The 14,155-nt window shown below is 35.8% G+C and overlaps 1 protein-coding gene across 3 annotated transcripts in view; it reads right to left on the bottom strand.

Moving 5' to 3' along the window:
• LOC149798024 (circadian locomoter output cycles protein kaput-like) overlaps window positions 1-14,155 on the bottom strand; it is an 89,005-nt gene that overhangs the window by 55,138 nt on the left and 19,712 nt on the right. The window contains exons 1-3 of one of the 3 annotated variants that reach the window (XM_089963113.1): window positions 2,234-2,612; window positions 1,366-1,514; window positions 356-447 (exon numbers count right to left, since the gene is read on the bottom strand). In XM_089963113.1, the coding sequence (XP_089819239.1) occupies window positions 356-447; window positions 1,366-1,468 (195 nt within the window). In that variant the 5' untranslated portion in view covers window positions 1,469-1,514; window positions 2,234-2,612. Of the gene's footprint in view, window positions 1-355; window positions 448-1,365; window positions 1,515-2,067; window positions 2,204-2,233; window positions 2,613-14,155 lie in introns of those variants that run through there. The other 2 variants (XM_089963112.1, XM_089963110.1) reach the window with 2 other exon arrangements.

Here is a 14,155-nt window from a genome sequence, read left to right as displayed (position 1 = left end):
GGAATTGAACGCACATGTTTCAAACACATGCAGGTCCAGAAAATGCCACAGCTCATATCCTTTCCTCAACACAGAAGCTGACATCCAGGTTTTATCAATACTGATAAATATAGGTTTGATCATGAGCACTCAAAAATTTTAAGTTATTGAATTTTTAATATCATGGTGTTTGCGTAAGTTTACTATGGGAACTGAATTAGTACCGTGAATCCTACTGACCACCCCACCTATGGGAGGTACTGCTACAAAATTAAATTACTAAATGAAAATGTTATTTTTATTTTTGCAAAATGATCCCAAATGATCAAACTAGAACAAATGAATGTAAAGGCTAAAAACAATAATTAACAGATACCTCTAGCATTAGATACATGAATTCATCATTATTGAGAAAAGATGGCTTCCAGTCCTCATTGATTTCATGGGCCTGAGCTTGAACTGTGGTCTCTGAAACAATTAAACAAGCCACTATCACAAAACACAATTAGATATATGTACAGTAAGGATGTCAATTTATTCCAACTCAAGGTGTCCAATGTTTATTATTTTCATTAACTGTGTTCCAGCAACCAGTAAAATGATGCTGGCTGCATAATGCAATTAAGGTTAACATGTACATGTATACACAACAAGATGTTAATTGATTACTTTACTGTTGCAATCTGGAGAATCTAGGCGAAATAATTTTGTGGTATTCTAAGTGAAAAAGGGATCAAATTTAGTTGTGATGATTTTTGAGTCTTTGATAAAAAATCAACCATCCCTTGGCAGAGTTGAGATAAAAAGGAAAGAGCAACTAAAAATGTTGATTTTGGCGAAAACACTCAAGCATTTTTTTAAAAAATGGTCTTGTTTAATTGCTGTTGCATTGTTCAAGACATTTCATGTAAATATTTCAGGAATAATAATGGAGCTGTCCCTTGCACATGCTTAAACTAGCGTAACAGAACACCAGTTAAACATATTAAGCAGCACCTATAAACATCAAAATTGTCAAGAGAAGCTGTATAAAGCAAGGCATGCTTCAGATGCCTGATGAACATAAACACTATTGATCCACTTAATAAGGAGGATATTGTTAGAGCAATTTGACAATATCTGACCAAGGACCTGGAGGAAAACATTGCTTTATGAAAAATATTATGAAATCCAAATAAACACATAAGTTATGTTTTCATAATTTGAAGTGCAGCAATTTCAACATTGTGTGACAAATAGTAGTAATAAAAATGGGGCAATTTTGGGCACATGGATACTGGAGTCAGGGCTTGTAAAATTTGAGCCAGCCTCAGGGTTTATGATTTTTTTCAAGTCACCAGCCCTGGGTCTGTGTCAAAAACAAATTTTCTTTGAGTATTTCAGTACCTTGATAGTTTTTGAGGAATGCTATAGTGCTCTTGAGGACAGTAGATTTGTCCATCTTCTTGTTACTGGATGACACCATGGAGCAGAGCTCGTTTACCAGCATGTTAAACTGGTCACGTCTCTTCTTCTCACTCAGGTTCCGATTCACCCTGTAAATAAATTTTGGAAAAAAAGCAACATTCAAATGTTTTTCTCCGTAAATGAGAGAAAAAAATTATTGATTTACCACTACCTATGACAGGCTTCTTGAGATTTTAAAAATGCTATCGATTCATTCTGTAAAACTAATGACGACAAAATAACTGATTTTCCGAGTGCTGTTTCTTGAGAACAATAATTGTATTAATGAAAACCACCACACTGCCTAAACAAGAACAATAACTGTATTAATGAAACCCACCACGCTGCCTAAACAAGAACAATAATTGTATCAACCCTTTCATCACTAAGTAAGTCTGGGGGCATAGAGTCCTCAACACTAAGTAACTTTGGAGTTGTAAAGCAAAATGACTTGTGGATTTTGAAATAATATAACTTTGCCCATTTTAAAGATATCTGGCTGGATTAAGTGTCAAACTCAAGGTTAAAAATCAAATTTTATGACTAATTGACTAAAATGTGCATATCTATTATAACTGTTAAAATACAGTCAGGTGCAAACAGGTAACACAACAGGTAAAATACAAGTGATTATCTATTTACTTCTTAGAAAACTTAGAAAGTTCCCAAAACTTGTTCAATTGATCCTAGATGTACTCATGAATAATTCCAGTAGCAACACAAGTCTTTCTTTCATATATATGACAGGTAGAAATTTAAATTCCATAAAATGCCTTGATTTCATCCAAGGTGAGATCTGTCCACACACCTGTATCGCCTCTGGCACGTTTGATCATCGCATTCAAATTCGTTAGATGGACAATGTTTCCAAAAACTTCATCTGAACAGAATATTTGAAAATATTCCAAAGCTCTCCTGAAGCCATCTAACACTCGGGTGGGTTCAACTCTATCAGAAAACTGAAACAAATCTCTTTGGTTTTCCAACTTCTTCCACACAAAATTACATGGTGCGTACACTTCCTCTGGTTCAAAACCTTCAAAGTCCTCTTCATCGTCATCAGTATCAACCACAAGCGCATTCCATTGCCTCTCCAGATGCCTTCTCTCATTTTCATCCAACTTTACTAGGTCAAAATTGGTAAAATCCTCTGATAATTCAAAATCTAACACTTCACTCACTTTCTTCAAACTCCGCCATTTTGGATACAAACTTCACCATTCGGAAAACTCGTTAAAAGTGCCTACTTTGTTCGATATTTCTAGTTGTATACAAGATAAACTCACGAGATAATCCAAATATAATATCTACATTACAAGCAGGAAGTTATTAGAGGTATCCCAAAATTTATATAGTCGGGTACTATAATGTTAGAAAAGAAAACTGCCCCCTTCCAGTAAAGCAGTCCACAGTGTTTATGGACTTACTTCACCTGGACCAGAAAACCGGTCCATAGTGAAGAAAGGGTTAATGAAACCCACCACAATGCCTAAACAAGAACAATAACACTATGTAACACAATTTTTGTTCCTGGGTAGTAAAGTGTTATTTTGAAACTGCTTATGCCTAAAAGAATAGAAAATGGCTATTATTCTCCACAAACTTGGCTTTGTGACCAGGACAGTGATATTTTGAAATTTACCTATTTCCAATGAGAAAACGGGCAAATTTGTGTATTTTTGTTCACATAAAGTCAGAAAAAAAACATATGAATCAAAATTAACATGTATTTATACTAAATTAATACAAAAATGACCACAAAAGATTTAGAAGTGAGTAGTTTTTTGAGAAATACGATTATACTTTAAATCACTTTCAAAAATCAGCCCCCAAATCTAATCTCCCATCATGTTCTCATTATACTGTCCTTTGTAGCAGCGTTCAATGTCCAGGATTTTTTTTTATCTGTGGTCTGATGAAGACACTGGCTTTGGCCTTTGCCTCAGACAGCTTAGGGAAGAAATCTTGAAGGTATCTGAAGGCTGAAGACTCCTTATCAAAAGCTCTGACAAATTGTTTCAGAGAGGCCCAATTTCATGTGCAGTGGTGACATCAGCACCTTCCGGGCATCCACCAGTGGCTCCTACTTGACAACATTCCTCCCCACAGAGAACTTGGTCCACTGTGGCTAGTCCCAACTGTGGCAGTACGCCTTGGTGTCCCTGCTGTCCCAAAGGCAAAGATAACAGGGAAACTTGGTCAAACTGCCTTGGAGACCCATCAGAAATACCACCATTTTTGAAGTCTCCAATGACCTCCCTGCCATACTCAGCACACTTCAAGGTGTCTAGCAAGGTCTTGATGTTGCTGTAGTTCTCTTTGAGGTGCACCTAGTGAGCCAGGGGAAGAGATGGGTACTTTTATCCCATTATGGAGCATCATGGCTTTGAGGCTCCTGGATGAGATGTCAATGAAGAGGAGTCACTCATTCTCGTTACAGGCGATTCTGATTGCTTCGAACAGACTGGTCACATTGTGGCAGAAGCAGAGCCCATCTTGACGGGTGAAGAAGCTGGAAAAAGCTTGGTAATGCTTTCTCTGATCAGTGACTTGCACACTTTCATCCAACAAGTTCCACTGCTTAAGCCTAGATGTCAATAGCTCAGAAGTAGACTTTGTGAGGCCAAGATCTCTGATCAAGTTGTTGAGGTCTGTTTTGGTTAGGGTAGTATGGGTTTCTCTCCTCAGCTCCACCTCTGAAATTGTCATCTGGATCTACAATGTCTTCCTTGCCCTTTGACTTGCTGTTCTCTTCTAAAGACAGCTGCTCTCTGTCCGGAGGACTGGGTACAGGAAGTTCAAGGCAATGCGGCACTGGGACGATGGATGATGGAAGGTAAGGATACATGATAACAGGTGCATTCTTGCCAGTCCAACATTTGGAAGGGTCCACTATGCAGAAGAAACAGTCCCTTGAGTGGTCAGTGGGTTCCCGCTAAATTTCTGGGATAATGAACACTGCTACTAAGGACAGTATAACAAAAACACAATGGGAGACTACATTTGGGGGCTGATTCGTGAAACTGATTTACAGTATAATCATAAATCTCGAAAAACTACTCACTTCTAAATCGTTACGGTCATTTTTGTATTACTTTAGTATAAATACATGTTAATTTAGATTCATAGTTGTTTTTTTTCTGACTTTATGTAAACAGAGAGATACAAATTCGCCCGTTTTCTCACGTGGAAATACTAAGTAGGTTAATCTTAAAATATCGCTGTCCTGGTCACAAAAGCAAAGTGTGTGGGGAATAATAGCCATTTTCAATACTTCTGAGACATAAACAATTCTGAAATAATACTTACTACCGAAGAACAAAAAAAATAAATTGTTACACAGTGTAATTGTTCTAAGGAAACCTACCACACTGCCTAAACAAGAACAATAACTGTGATAATGAAACCCACCATACTGACTAAACAAGAACAATAATTGTACAGTGTATAATGAAACCCACCACACTGCCCAAATAAGAATAACTGTATTAATGAAACCCACCACACTGCCTAAACAAAAACAATAATTGTATTAATGAAACCCACCACACTGCCTAAACAAGAACAGTATTTGTATTAATGAAACCCACCATACTGCCTAAACAAGAACAATATTTGTATTAATGAAACCAACCACACTGCCTAAACAAGAACAATAATTATATTAATGAAACCCACCACAATGCCTAAGAACAATAACTGTGATAATGAAACCCACCACAATGCCTAAATAAAAACAACTCTGCAAAACTTGACGAAAGGGAAGGATCACAGGACTGTCTGTGTAACTACATAAATGGAGGGGAAGAAAGACACAGCCTGAAACATTGACCATTATGAGAAACAAAAACAAACTGATTTTTCAAAACCCACAGTGTCCAAAACCTTAAAATGTGGTATTCTGTTGATCAAATATCTTATACTCTTGTACACATCTTTAAAACCACCAAACAACTCACTGCAATTTTCAAGGTATCCACTTTTAATAAATAATAATAGTAATAACAAGAACAATACTAATAATATTAATAATATTAATAATAATGACTTAGTACAGTGCCTAATCTTAGGAACCTCTAAGTGATTAACAATATTAGATAAGACAAAAACAAAACCACCATGAAATTAAAAAACAAAAACATGCTGACAAGTTAACATTTTTAATTCTGTTCTTTTAGCTAAAATAGGATGGCCAAGTGGTTAGAGCATCCAGGAGGTCGTAAGTATGAACGCAAGCCAAGTCATACAAAAGACTTTGAAAAATGGTACTAATAGCTACCTTGCTAGGCACTTAGCATTAAAAGCAACTGCCTTGCTTGGGGCTCAGCATTATGAGGTTAGTGTTAAGATTGGCCAGCCTGGTGTCAGGATAACTGGGTGGAACATCATGCTACATGTTTGCGGTATGATGCCCAAATGCTAGACATCACTATAAACTGCCACATTGTAGACATCAAAGTGATATGACTGAAAAATTGTTAAAGCTACGTTAAAAATCCAAATGACACATGCACACACTCGCATAGTTGAAATAGGTGAGTTTTAAGAGCACTCCTGAATGAGATCAGTGTCCTTGTTTCTAAGATCTATGGTCAATTCATTCCACATAGCCAGGTCCTGTTATCAAAAGAATGTTGTCCGTCTGACTTCATTTTTAACAGAGGGAATAGTGAGTGTCGGAAGAGTGCAAGTTTCTAGATGGGTGTACACAACATGGGTGAGGTCAAGTGGATATATTGGACTGGTGGCAGTCAATGAAATGAGCATTGTGAACAGATTTTGTGTTTGATTCTAGATCAAACGGGAAGCCAATGATGGTTACAGAGTAGGGGAAGGTGTGCTCTGTTCTTTGTATTCTAAAGATGATCTGAGCAGCCGTGATTTGAAATTGTTGAAGTCTGCATTAGATACTGAGATGAACCATACAGAAATGAATTACAACAGTCCAGTTTGAAAGTACTAAGGAACATACCAGTACTTCAGAAGCATCAACTGAAAGAAAGTTTCATACTGACCATGTAAATTTAATGTTGGCATTGCTGATATTTATTGTTTGAGGTAAAGGATATGAATCAGAAAGTCTTTGTATGGTGCTCAGGACAGCTTCAGTTGTGTCATCATTCATCTGCAGCATGTTACATATCCATGACTGCACAATGAAAATGTACCTCTCTACACCTTGGATGGTAGCCTCAATTTCAGCTGGGCAGCTAGATTTGTATATCTGAGTGTCATCAGCATACAAATTGGTGAGACACCAGATGTCAATCTATGACACTTGAGAGCATCTGAGTGTACAGAATAAAGAAAATGGGGCCAAGAACAGCCTTGTGGAACACCAAAAGATACATCAACTCGATTAGAAAATGTTTTCTATTTATGGCCACAATTTGTGTCCTGCTGACTATGTAGGACGTGAACCAGAGTGAGGCCCTATCATGAATACAAAATACATGCTGGAGATGGTGAAGTAATATATCATGCTATTTTGTGTCAAATGCTGCAGACAAGTCAAGATGGGTGGGACCGTAATCTTTACCATTCACCACTATCTAAAGCAGAGAGTATGTCATTTCTCAGAACGGCATTTGCAGTACTATGGCATGGGAAATATGCAGACCATATACTGCTGAAAGGACTATTTGAATTCAGATTGGATAAATGCTTGTATAGAACAATTTTTGCTATGACTTTTTAAATGAATGAGAGGTTAGAAACAGGTCAGTAGTTCTTTAAATCATTCAAGTAAAGTATCGGTTTCTTCAAATGAGACTTAACAATGGCAGTTTTAAAAAATGATGGGAATTCCCTAGATGACAGGGAAGTATTGGTAACATCGGTTAATGATGGTGTTATGAGTCTATGCCCTTAAAATAAGTAACAGAAAAGAAAACAACAAGCTTTGTAAAATTTAACAAATAATTTATTTTCCTAGAATACAAAGTGAAAAATGAGAAAAAAAGAGCTTACAGTATTGCGAATTAAATCCAAAAATAATCCAAGAATTAAAGACACAAGTCCTAGTAATAAGTATTCCAGGTTTGAATTCAGTATAAATTCCAATAAATGTCTTTATCCAAGAATCTGTCAGAGCACATTTGTATTTCCAGAGAAAATAATCAATTGAATTCAATAATCTGAAGAAAATAAAATTCAGCCCAAACTGGTCACAGCATAATACAACTTATAGTGCTAGATGTTAAAGCAAGACTGGTAAAATCCTCTCAGTCACAAGACAATATGCTTGATCCCAGATCACAAATTAGCATTTTCTAAAAACAACCATTACCTAATGGAAAATAACCTTCTAGAATGATCTAATGAGCCTTGTTTACTGAAAACACAATAGCCAATGAAATTCACATTGGAATCTCCAAAACCCTGACCCAAATCAACAAGTTTACCTGAATAATAATTTGGTTAATAAGCTCATACACATAGAGAATAATGAAGTTATTACTAGTTGTTTACATAAATGAAATAAAAAAGTCAGTCAGGTCAAGCAGAAATTAACTCAGTGCTGGACAAGATCAAGTCCAGCAAACAATGTTACATAATGCTGTTTTAAAGGTTGCAGAGTATATTCTGTATCACAAGTTTATGGTGATGATGAGTCAGTTAGAATTGTGTTTTCAAACTTATCTCTAAAGATTGAACTTTGTCACGGAAGAAATAAGTAATCATGTCATCATTCACTGACATTACCTTGTTCATAACTTCAAAGAGGTCTTTGCGGCTGGAACTTTCATTGATCTTAGTACGATATGACCCCACTATAATACAATGGTTGGGGTTCATAGAACCCGACTAAGTTATGTGCTGAACCATGTTATAACCAAGTCAGTTTGCTGAAGAAAATGATGCATGGAAAAAACAAAATGGCTTAGGGGTTGGGTTGGGGAATAAAAGTGCGTAGAAATGTGCTTTTGGTTAAATGAAGACAAAACTAGTCTGAAATACAACTTAATATTGACAACTTACATCTGCACAGTAGAATCCATAATGCGTGATGTATTGTACAAGTATATGAAAACTACATGAATTCGAGTATTGATCACATGTTATAAAATTCATGTATCAATCATATCCCTTTAGGAAACACAAATAACATATAAAAATGGTAGTCCTTGTTTGATCTATACCATTGACAACAAACATGTGTCACTAAGTAATTAATTAGGATATTCATTGTTACCAGTAGGATGTGGCTATAGTTGTTTACATGCTACACGTACATGTACTAAAACTGGCCTAGATATTGGTCAGCTGGAGACAGCTATCATTTTCCTGAGGCTACCCAGGAGATGAAGCTATTCATAAGGAAATGAAAACACGTCCACAAATTAGAATGTGTAACAAACATCGTTGCAAGATTCCCCACCTTCAGTTAGCTTGATGGCCAGATAATTATGTTTTAAAAAGATTGGAAACTTAATTTGCATTTTATGCCATCATTGGTAGTGATCATAAGCAACATTTCCCCTTCAAATAGGAAACTTTCACAGCACAACAGACATGTTCCAGTCACTCTGGAAATGCAACAATCCATCTGAGTCAATTCCTTTTATTTCAATTTCTTGCTGACTTGATTCAATGAAAGATGCCTTGTTTTTATTGGAGATTGTAGTTGGCTTGTTTTGATGATGGGTGCATGTGTTATTGAAGTCACTGCTAAAGGCCAACTTGGTTGGACCAAACAAATGCCTGTTTGTTATTGTGGAGGCAAGATCAAATAACTGTAGACCATTGATTGAGACTTAATTTTTTTTTTATTTGCTTAGCATTTATATAGAATGGTTGATGCTTCAAAAATAATCTATTTTCTTTGAAGTTTCAAAAAAACTATTTTTTGGGGTACATTTAAAAAAAAGAAAAAGAATCAGCAATCGTTTGGTCAATTGTAGCCATTCCTGTTTCTGCCTTCAAAGGTTGATCAATTATTAGCTATTCTGGTAGCATGATTATTTGAGTGTATCATTACATAAAGTACTCTGGCCAGCTGTCAGCATAAGCAGATTATGCTATAACAATGCACTGTTTAGATGATTTGCCAATATGAACAAAGGATTTCTTTATGTAACAATAGATAGATTCCTGTGCATGTCATGATGCCTTTCTCCACTCCAACCCCAAGATTGTAATACAAGTTTAAACAGCCAACAAAATTGTCATAAAAAAATCATGAAAGTATATTTTGTTATTAATAAGGAAACATAGTTGCAATTTGCACACTGGCAAAGCCTAATGCAATAAACATTTTATACACCAATTTTCATACTTTTAAAAAGATTTTTTTTCGTGTATGAGAAAAATACATGTATAAAAAATTTCAGAAGCCACAACATGATCATCTATATTATATTAGAATTCATTTGCAATCTCTTTGCCAAATTATAATAAACTTTTTACACACTATTTTCATACTTTTAGAAAGAAAAAATATTTGGTTGTGTGTGAGAAAAATACATGTATATGAAATTTCCAGAGCCAAGCCTGTTCATGTTATGTCTGAATTTGTGTTGTAACAGAGCATGCTATAGTGAGGTCACATTATACTGTAGTAGACTGACTTTGTTGCATGAACTATCTTTATAACATTCTTCTTAGCAGCTTCATAGATCTGCTTATGAAGAGTGAGGCTGGAGGTAAGCCATATCCTACAAGCCTTATGGTATTCTCTTTTAGCTGGTCCCTGAAACTACTGTACAATGATGAAGAATAAATAGTACAGGGGGTGTAGAGAACCAAAATGGAAAAACAGGATCACATTTTCCCCAAAGCTAAATCAAAGACTAAAGACACACAGCTGTAAGGCCATTAACATTTACAAAATTTCTAAATGTGTACTATGCAAAAACCAAAATGAAATTGTTTTATCAAACCGAACCAAAGCTCAACCCTTCCACCCAATCTGCATGGTAAGCTTATACCTAAAAGCTATTTATATGTAAGCCACTTACAATGTGCATGACATATCTGTCATTTTATTGCATGGTTTTTATATCTTATTAAAATCAGGTCTTTGCTAAATGTACCTGACAAATTACATATAACATAAACTGATCATCATGATATTCTTTTGTACTAACACATTTATCTACATGATGAGTGTGTGTGTGATTTGGATTTTTAATGTAGCTTTAACAATGTTTCAGTCATATCGCTATGATGTCTGCAGTGTGGCAGTTCATAGTGATGTCTAGCAATGGGGCATCATGCCACAGACATGTAGTATGATGTCCCACTCAGTCACATTATCCTGACACCAGGCCGACCAGTCCTAACACTAACCTCTTAATGCTGAGCATCAAGTGAGGCAGCTGTTAGTACCACTTCTGCAAGTCTTTGGTATGACTCAGTCAGGGATCAAACCCACAAACTCCCGCATCCAAGGCGGGCATTCTAACCACTAGGCCACCGGTGCGGTCCTCTACATGATGAAATAATTGATAATGCAACTGGACATGCACATTGGTTAAAACCATATTATCACATTCAAGTTAGTTTCCATGGTTACCAATTTCGTAAATAATGAAAGTGTCAAGTATGCAACTTTGTTCACCCGAAATGCCAACATTCAGATATCTAACTATCATATAACAGAAACAATGCCACTCTAAAAATAATGTAATTTTCCTCAATACATAAATTTTCTAATAAAGGACACAAATAATTATGGTAGGACGTTCTTACTTTATCAAAATATTCGGTTTTTTTTTTTACAGAAATTAGGAACATAGCACAAAAAAAAAAGATAATAAAAGCAGTTTATTTTCTTTTCAACACAGACTGCCTGCTGTCAGCCCTTCAGCTGAGCATGCTCATTCCACTGAATGGATGGAATTGATGTGCAACTACGTCATACAACTGAACACAAAACTGTAATCCAAGAACAGATGATCCCTGCTGAAATGGTACAGTTTGAGGTGTTAACTTGAGAGATATTTTGAATTTGTTACAATGGGAATATCAAAACAATAGGACACTTGGTAAGGTACTGGACGTCAAGCAGGAACAAATATATAAAAATGAATGAAGTTAGTTTTCAGACTTCAATGCAAAATGCAAAAGTAATAGTGAAAAAAAACCCACCATTTCAAATTAAATCAATAACAAGTGCAAGACTTTTAATAAAAGTTTAAAAGATCTTACTACAAAGTCCTAAAGACATTATTAAAGACAAAAGTACGATTACTGATTAATGATTTCAACATAAATATTAAAGATATTATTAAAAAATACAAGATGTCATCACACAGAAAACATCTTATTTTCAACAGATAATACCCATGAACAAAACAACACCCTTGCAAAAAGAATATGCAACATGTTTTGATAGGCTTACCCATGATTGTATCATAATCTCTTTCCTCCAAGTATCTGGTACAAATAGTGGAAGCAGGAGTTAAATATAGCATTATGCTATTTTATTTACTTAATTAACCTAATGATGATGATGACAAAGAATTCAGATGGTGAGGTTGAACAAATCCAAGGCCCAGCAGCCTGGACAACAAAAGTTTAACTTCATGCAACCAGGTGTCTCAAAGTTACAATACAGTCCAGGTGATAACAATTCTAATCTTGACCTATTAGCCATGAAAGGATAACAAAAGGTAAATTGTCTCAAAAGATGAGTTTGTATCCTATTTTTCTGTGAAAATTAGTGTTTCTACATGAAAATGTACTTGCCCAACAAGGATTTTATCTTGTCTGGGCTAGTAGGGCCATTGAAATGATGGTCAAGCAGCTAGAAATTGATGGTAACAAAGTCTTCCCCAAGAACTGGTAGCCAGGTAATTTACCTGCCTAAATCTGCCAGAGTATCCCGCTACTGTTTGCTACTTTCTATATCAACCCCCTTAAACCCTACTGTTAATGAAAAATCTTTACCAGCTCCTTCCAGTTTTAAAGAACACCCTGGCTATGGTTTATGACAAGTTAGATTACTATGATGCAGAATAAATTAAATTGGCTGCCTATATTTGTGTTTCCCTTTACCCTCATTTGCGCTTCAGAGACACTCAAAATTTTAATTTGACCCCCAGTTCTGATACCAAAGTTAGTTTTTTACTCAGCCTGACCCCCAGTTTTGACACCAAGGAGAGTTTTGACTCTGTCTTGCACCCCTAGGGGATACACTGATTTCTGCCTGGTGTTAAGGTTTACAAAAGATATGCTACCTACTTGACAGGGTCAAACATGCATATAATAACACTTCCTACCATTTGCCAGTGGTTCAAAATTGACAGATGCCTGATATTAAACCTCAGTGCAAGAGGCATGTTTTTACCAGATACTCATATACTGATTTTAAGGCATCCAATAACTTTGCAATACAACTTCATTCTGTGCAAATATATTATAATGATAAATGCCTATTTTGTGGTAATTTTGATGCTGTTCTCCTTTTCATTGTTTTTAGATAAAATGATCTGAGATAATGTAAGGGAAGCTGGGGTGGTGGTTGTGGAGATATATATCCTACCAGTACAATATTAGATCTGGTAACATGCATCATACAGTCCCTTACATTATAAGGTGACATGTTGTTGCTGTTGTTGTAGGGTTTAATGCCATTTTTCAGCACACGATAGGCTATGCATGGCGGCCAGTATTAATGGTGGAGGAAAAACCCGGGAAAACTCTGGAAAGAACCAGTGACCCACAAGAAGCTACTGGCAAGCTTTCTCACATACCAACATTAGCCGAATCCGAGACTCGAACCCACACAGACAGAGGTGAGATGGCAGTGATCCGTAACGGAGAGTGCTTTAGACCACTCGGCCACTCGGGGCCCCATAAGGTGACATACTGATATAGTATATGATGAGATCAAATATATGAGTTAAATATAATAAAATGGAGATGTTAGTGAAAAACTTTTCATATAAAGATATTGTTTTTGACACATACTCAATATCTCCAAAAAGAGAAAGCCTGAAACGTTCTGAAACTAATAATAATTTGGAAATTACAGCTAATGCAAATTATAAAAATCTGTATATAATAAATGAGAAATGTTAAATTAAGAGATATCCAGAATGTTGTCAATTTAAGAGCTCTGGTATTGGTTCGTTTATCCCTTTACCTCATAGAGCAAGGTTACTCAGTGCAGTGCACTATAAATAGAACACCTGTTACCTATTCGACTCCATACGCATAGATCTGCCTGTTAACTGTTAAGCAATGTAGTGTATGTTACGTTTAACAGCAATTTTAACCATTTTACATTTTTGGTACACATCTAGCATGCGTGGAAAAATTTAAGAGTAAAGTCCGATTGTTATAGCTCTGTAATTATTTTTCAAGGAAGATTTTTTTTTATGTGCTTTAAAATCTTGAGAGAACTCGTTCACTGTCAACCATAGCTGCCATTTCTCATACTCGAAATTTACAAGCTTTTTGTCCACGTCTACATCACTAAGTCAACTGAATTTGATAATTTATACAAACTAATTGCTGCCTACATCAATATCAGAGCCTTCACCTAAGTTATTGGAGCTTTCACAGTTGTGATTCTAATCGTGAAAACTTTGTAAGTACTGAATGAAATCCGCGACCTCCATTTTGGAGAGTGGAGATTACAACCCAGTTACTTTAAATAGCAGATTTCGACCAGGGCATAAACAGTGACCACATGATCTGACGTAATTGTCATTAGCAGAAATGAATGTAGTATCTAATAGGAGGTTTTCCCTGAAGGTGGCACTACGAAAACCTGCTTAAA

Source organism: Sinohyriopsis cumingii, chromosome 6, assembly GCF_028554795.1.
Source record: "Sinohyriopsis cumingii isolate HCF-2022 chromosome 6, ASM2855479v2, whole genome shotgun sequence".
In the NCBI taxonomy this organism is placed as follows: domain Eukaryota; kingdom Metazoa; phylum Mollusca; class Bivalvia; order Unionida; family Unionidae; genus Sinohyriopsis; species Sinohyriopsis cumingii.
Note: the sequence above shows the minus strand (reverse complement) of the source record. Positions and strands in the feature narration are given on the sequence as shown.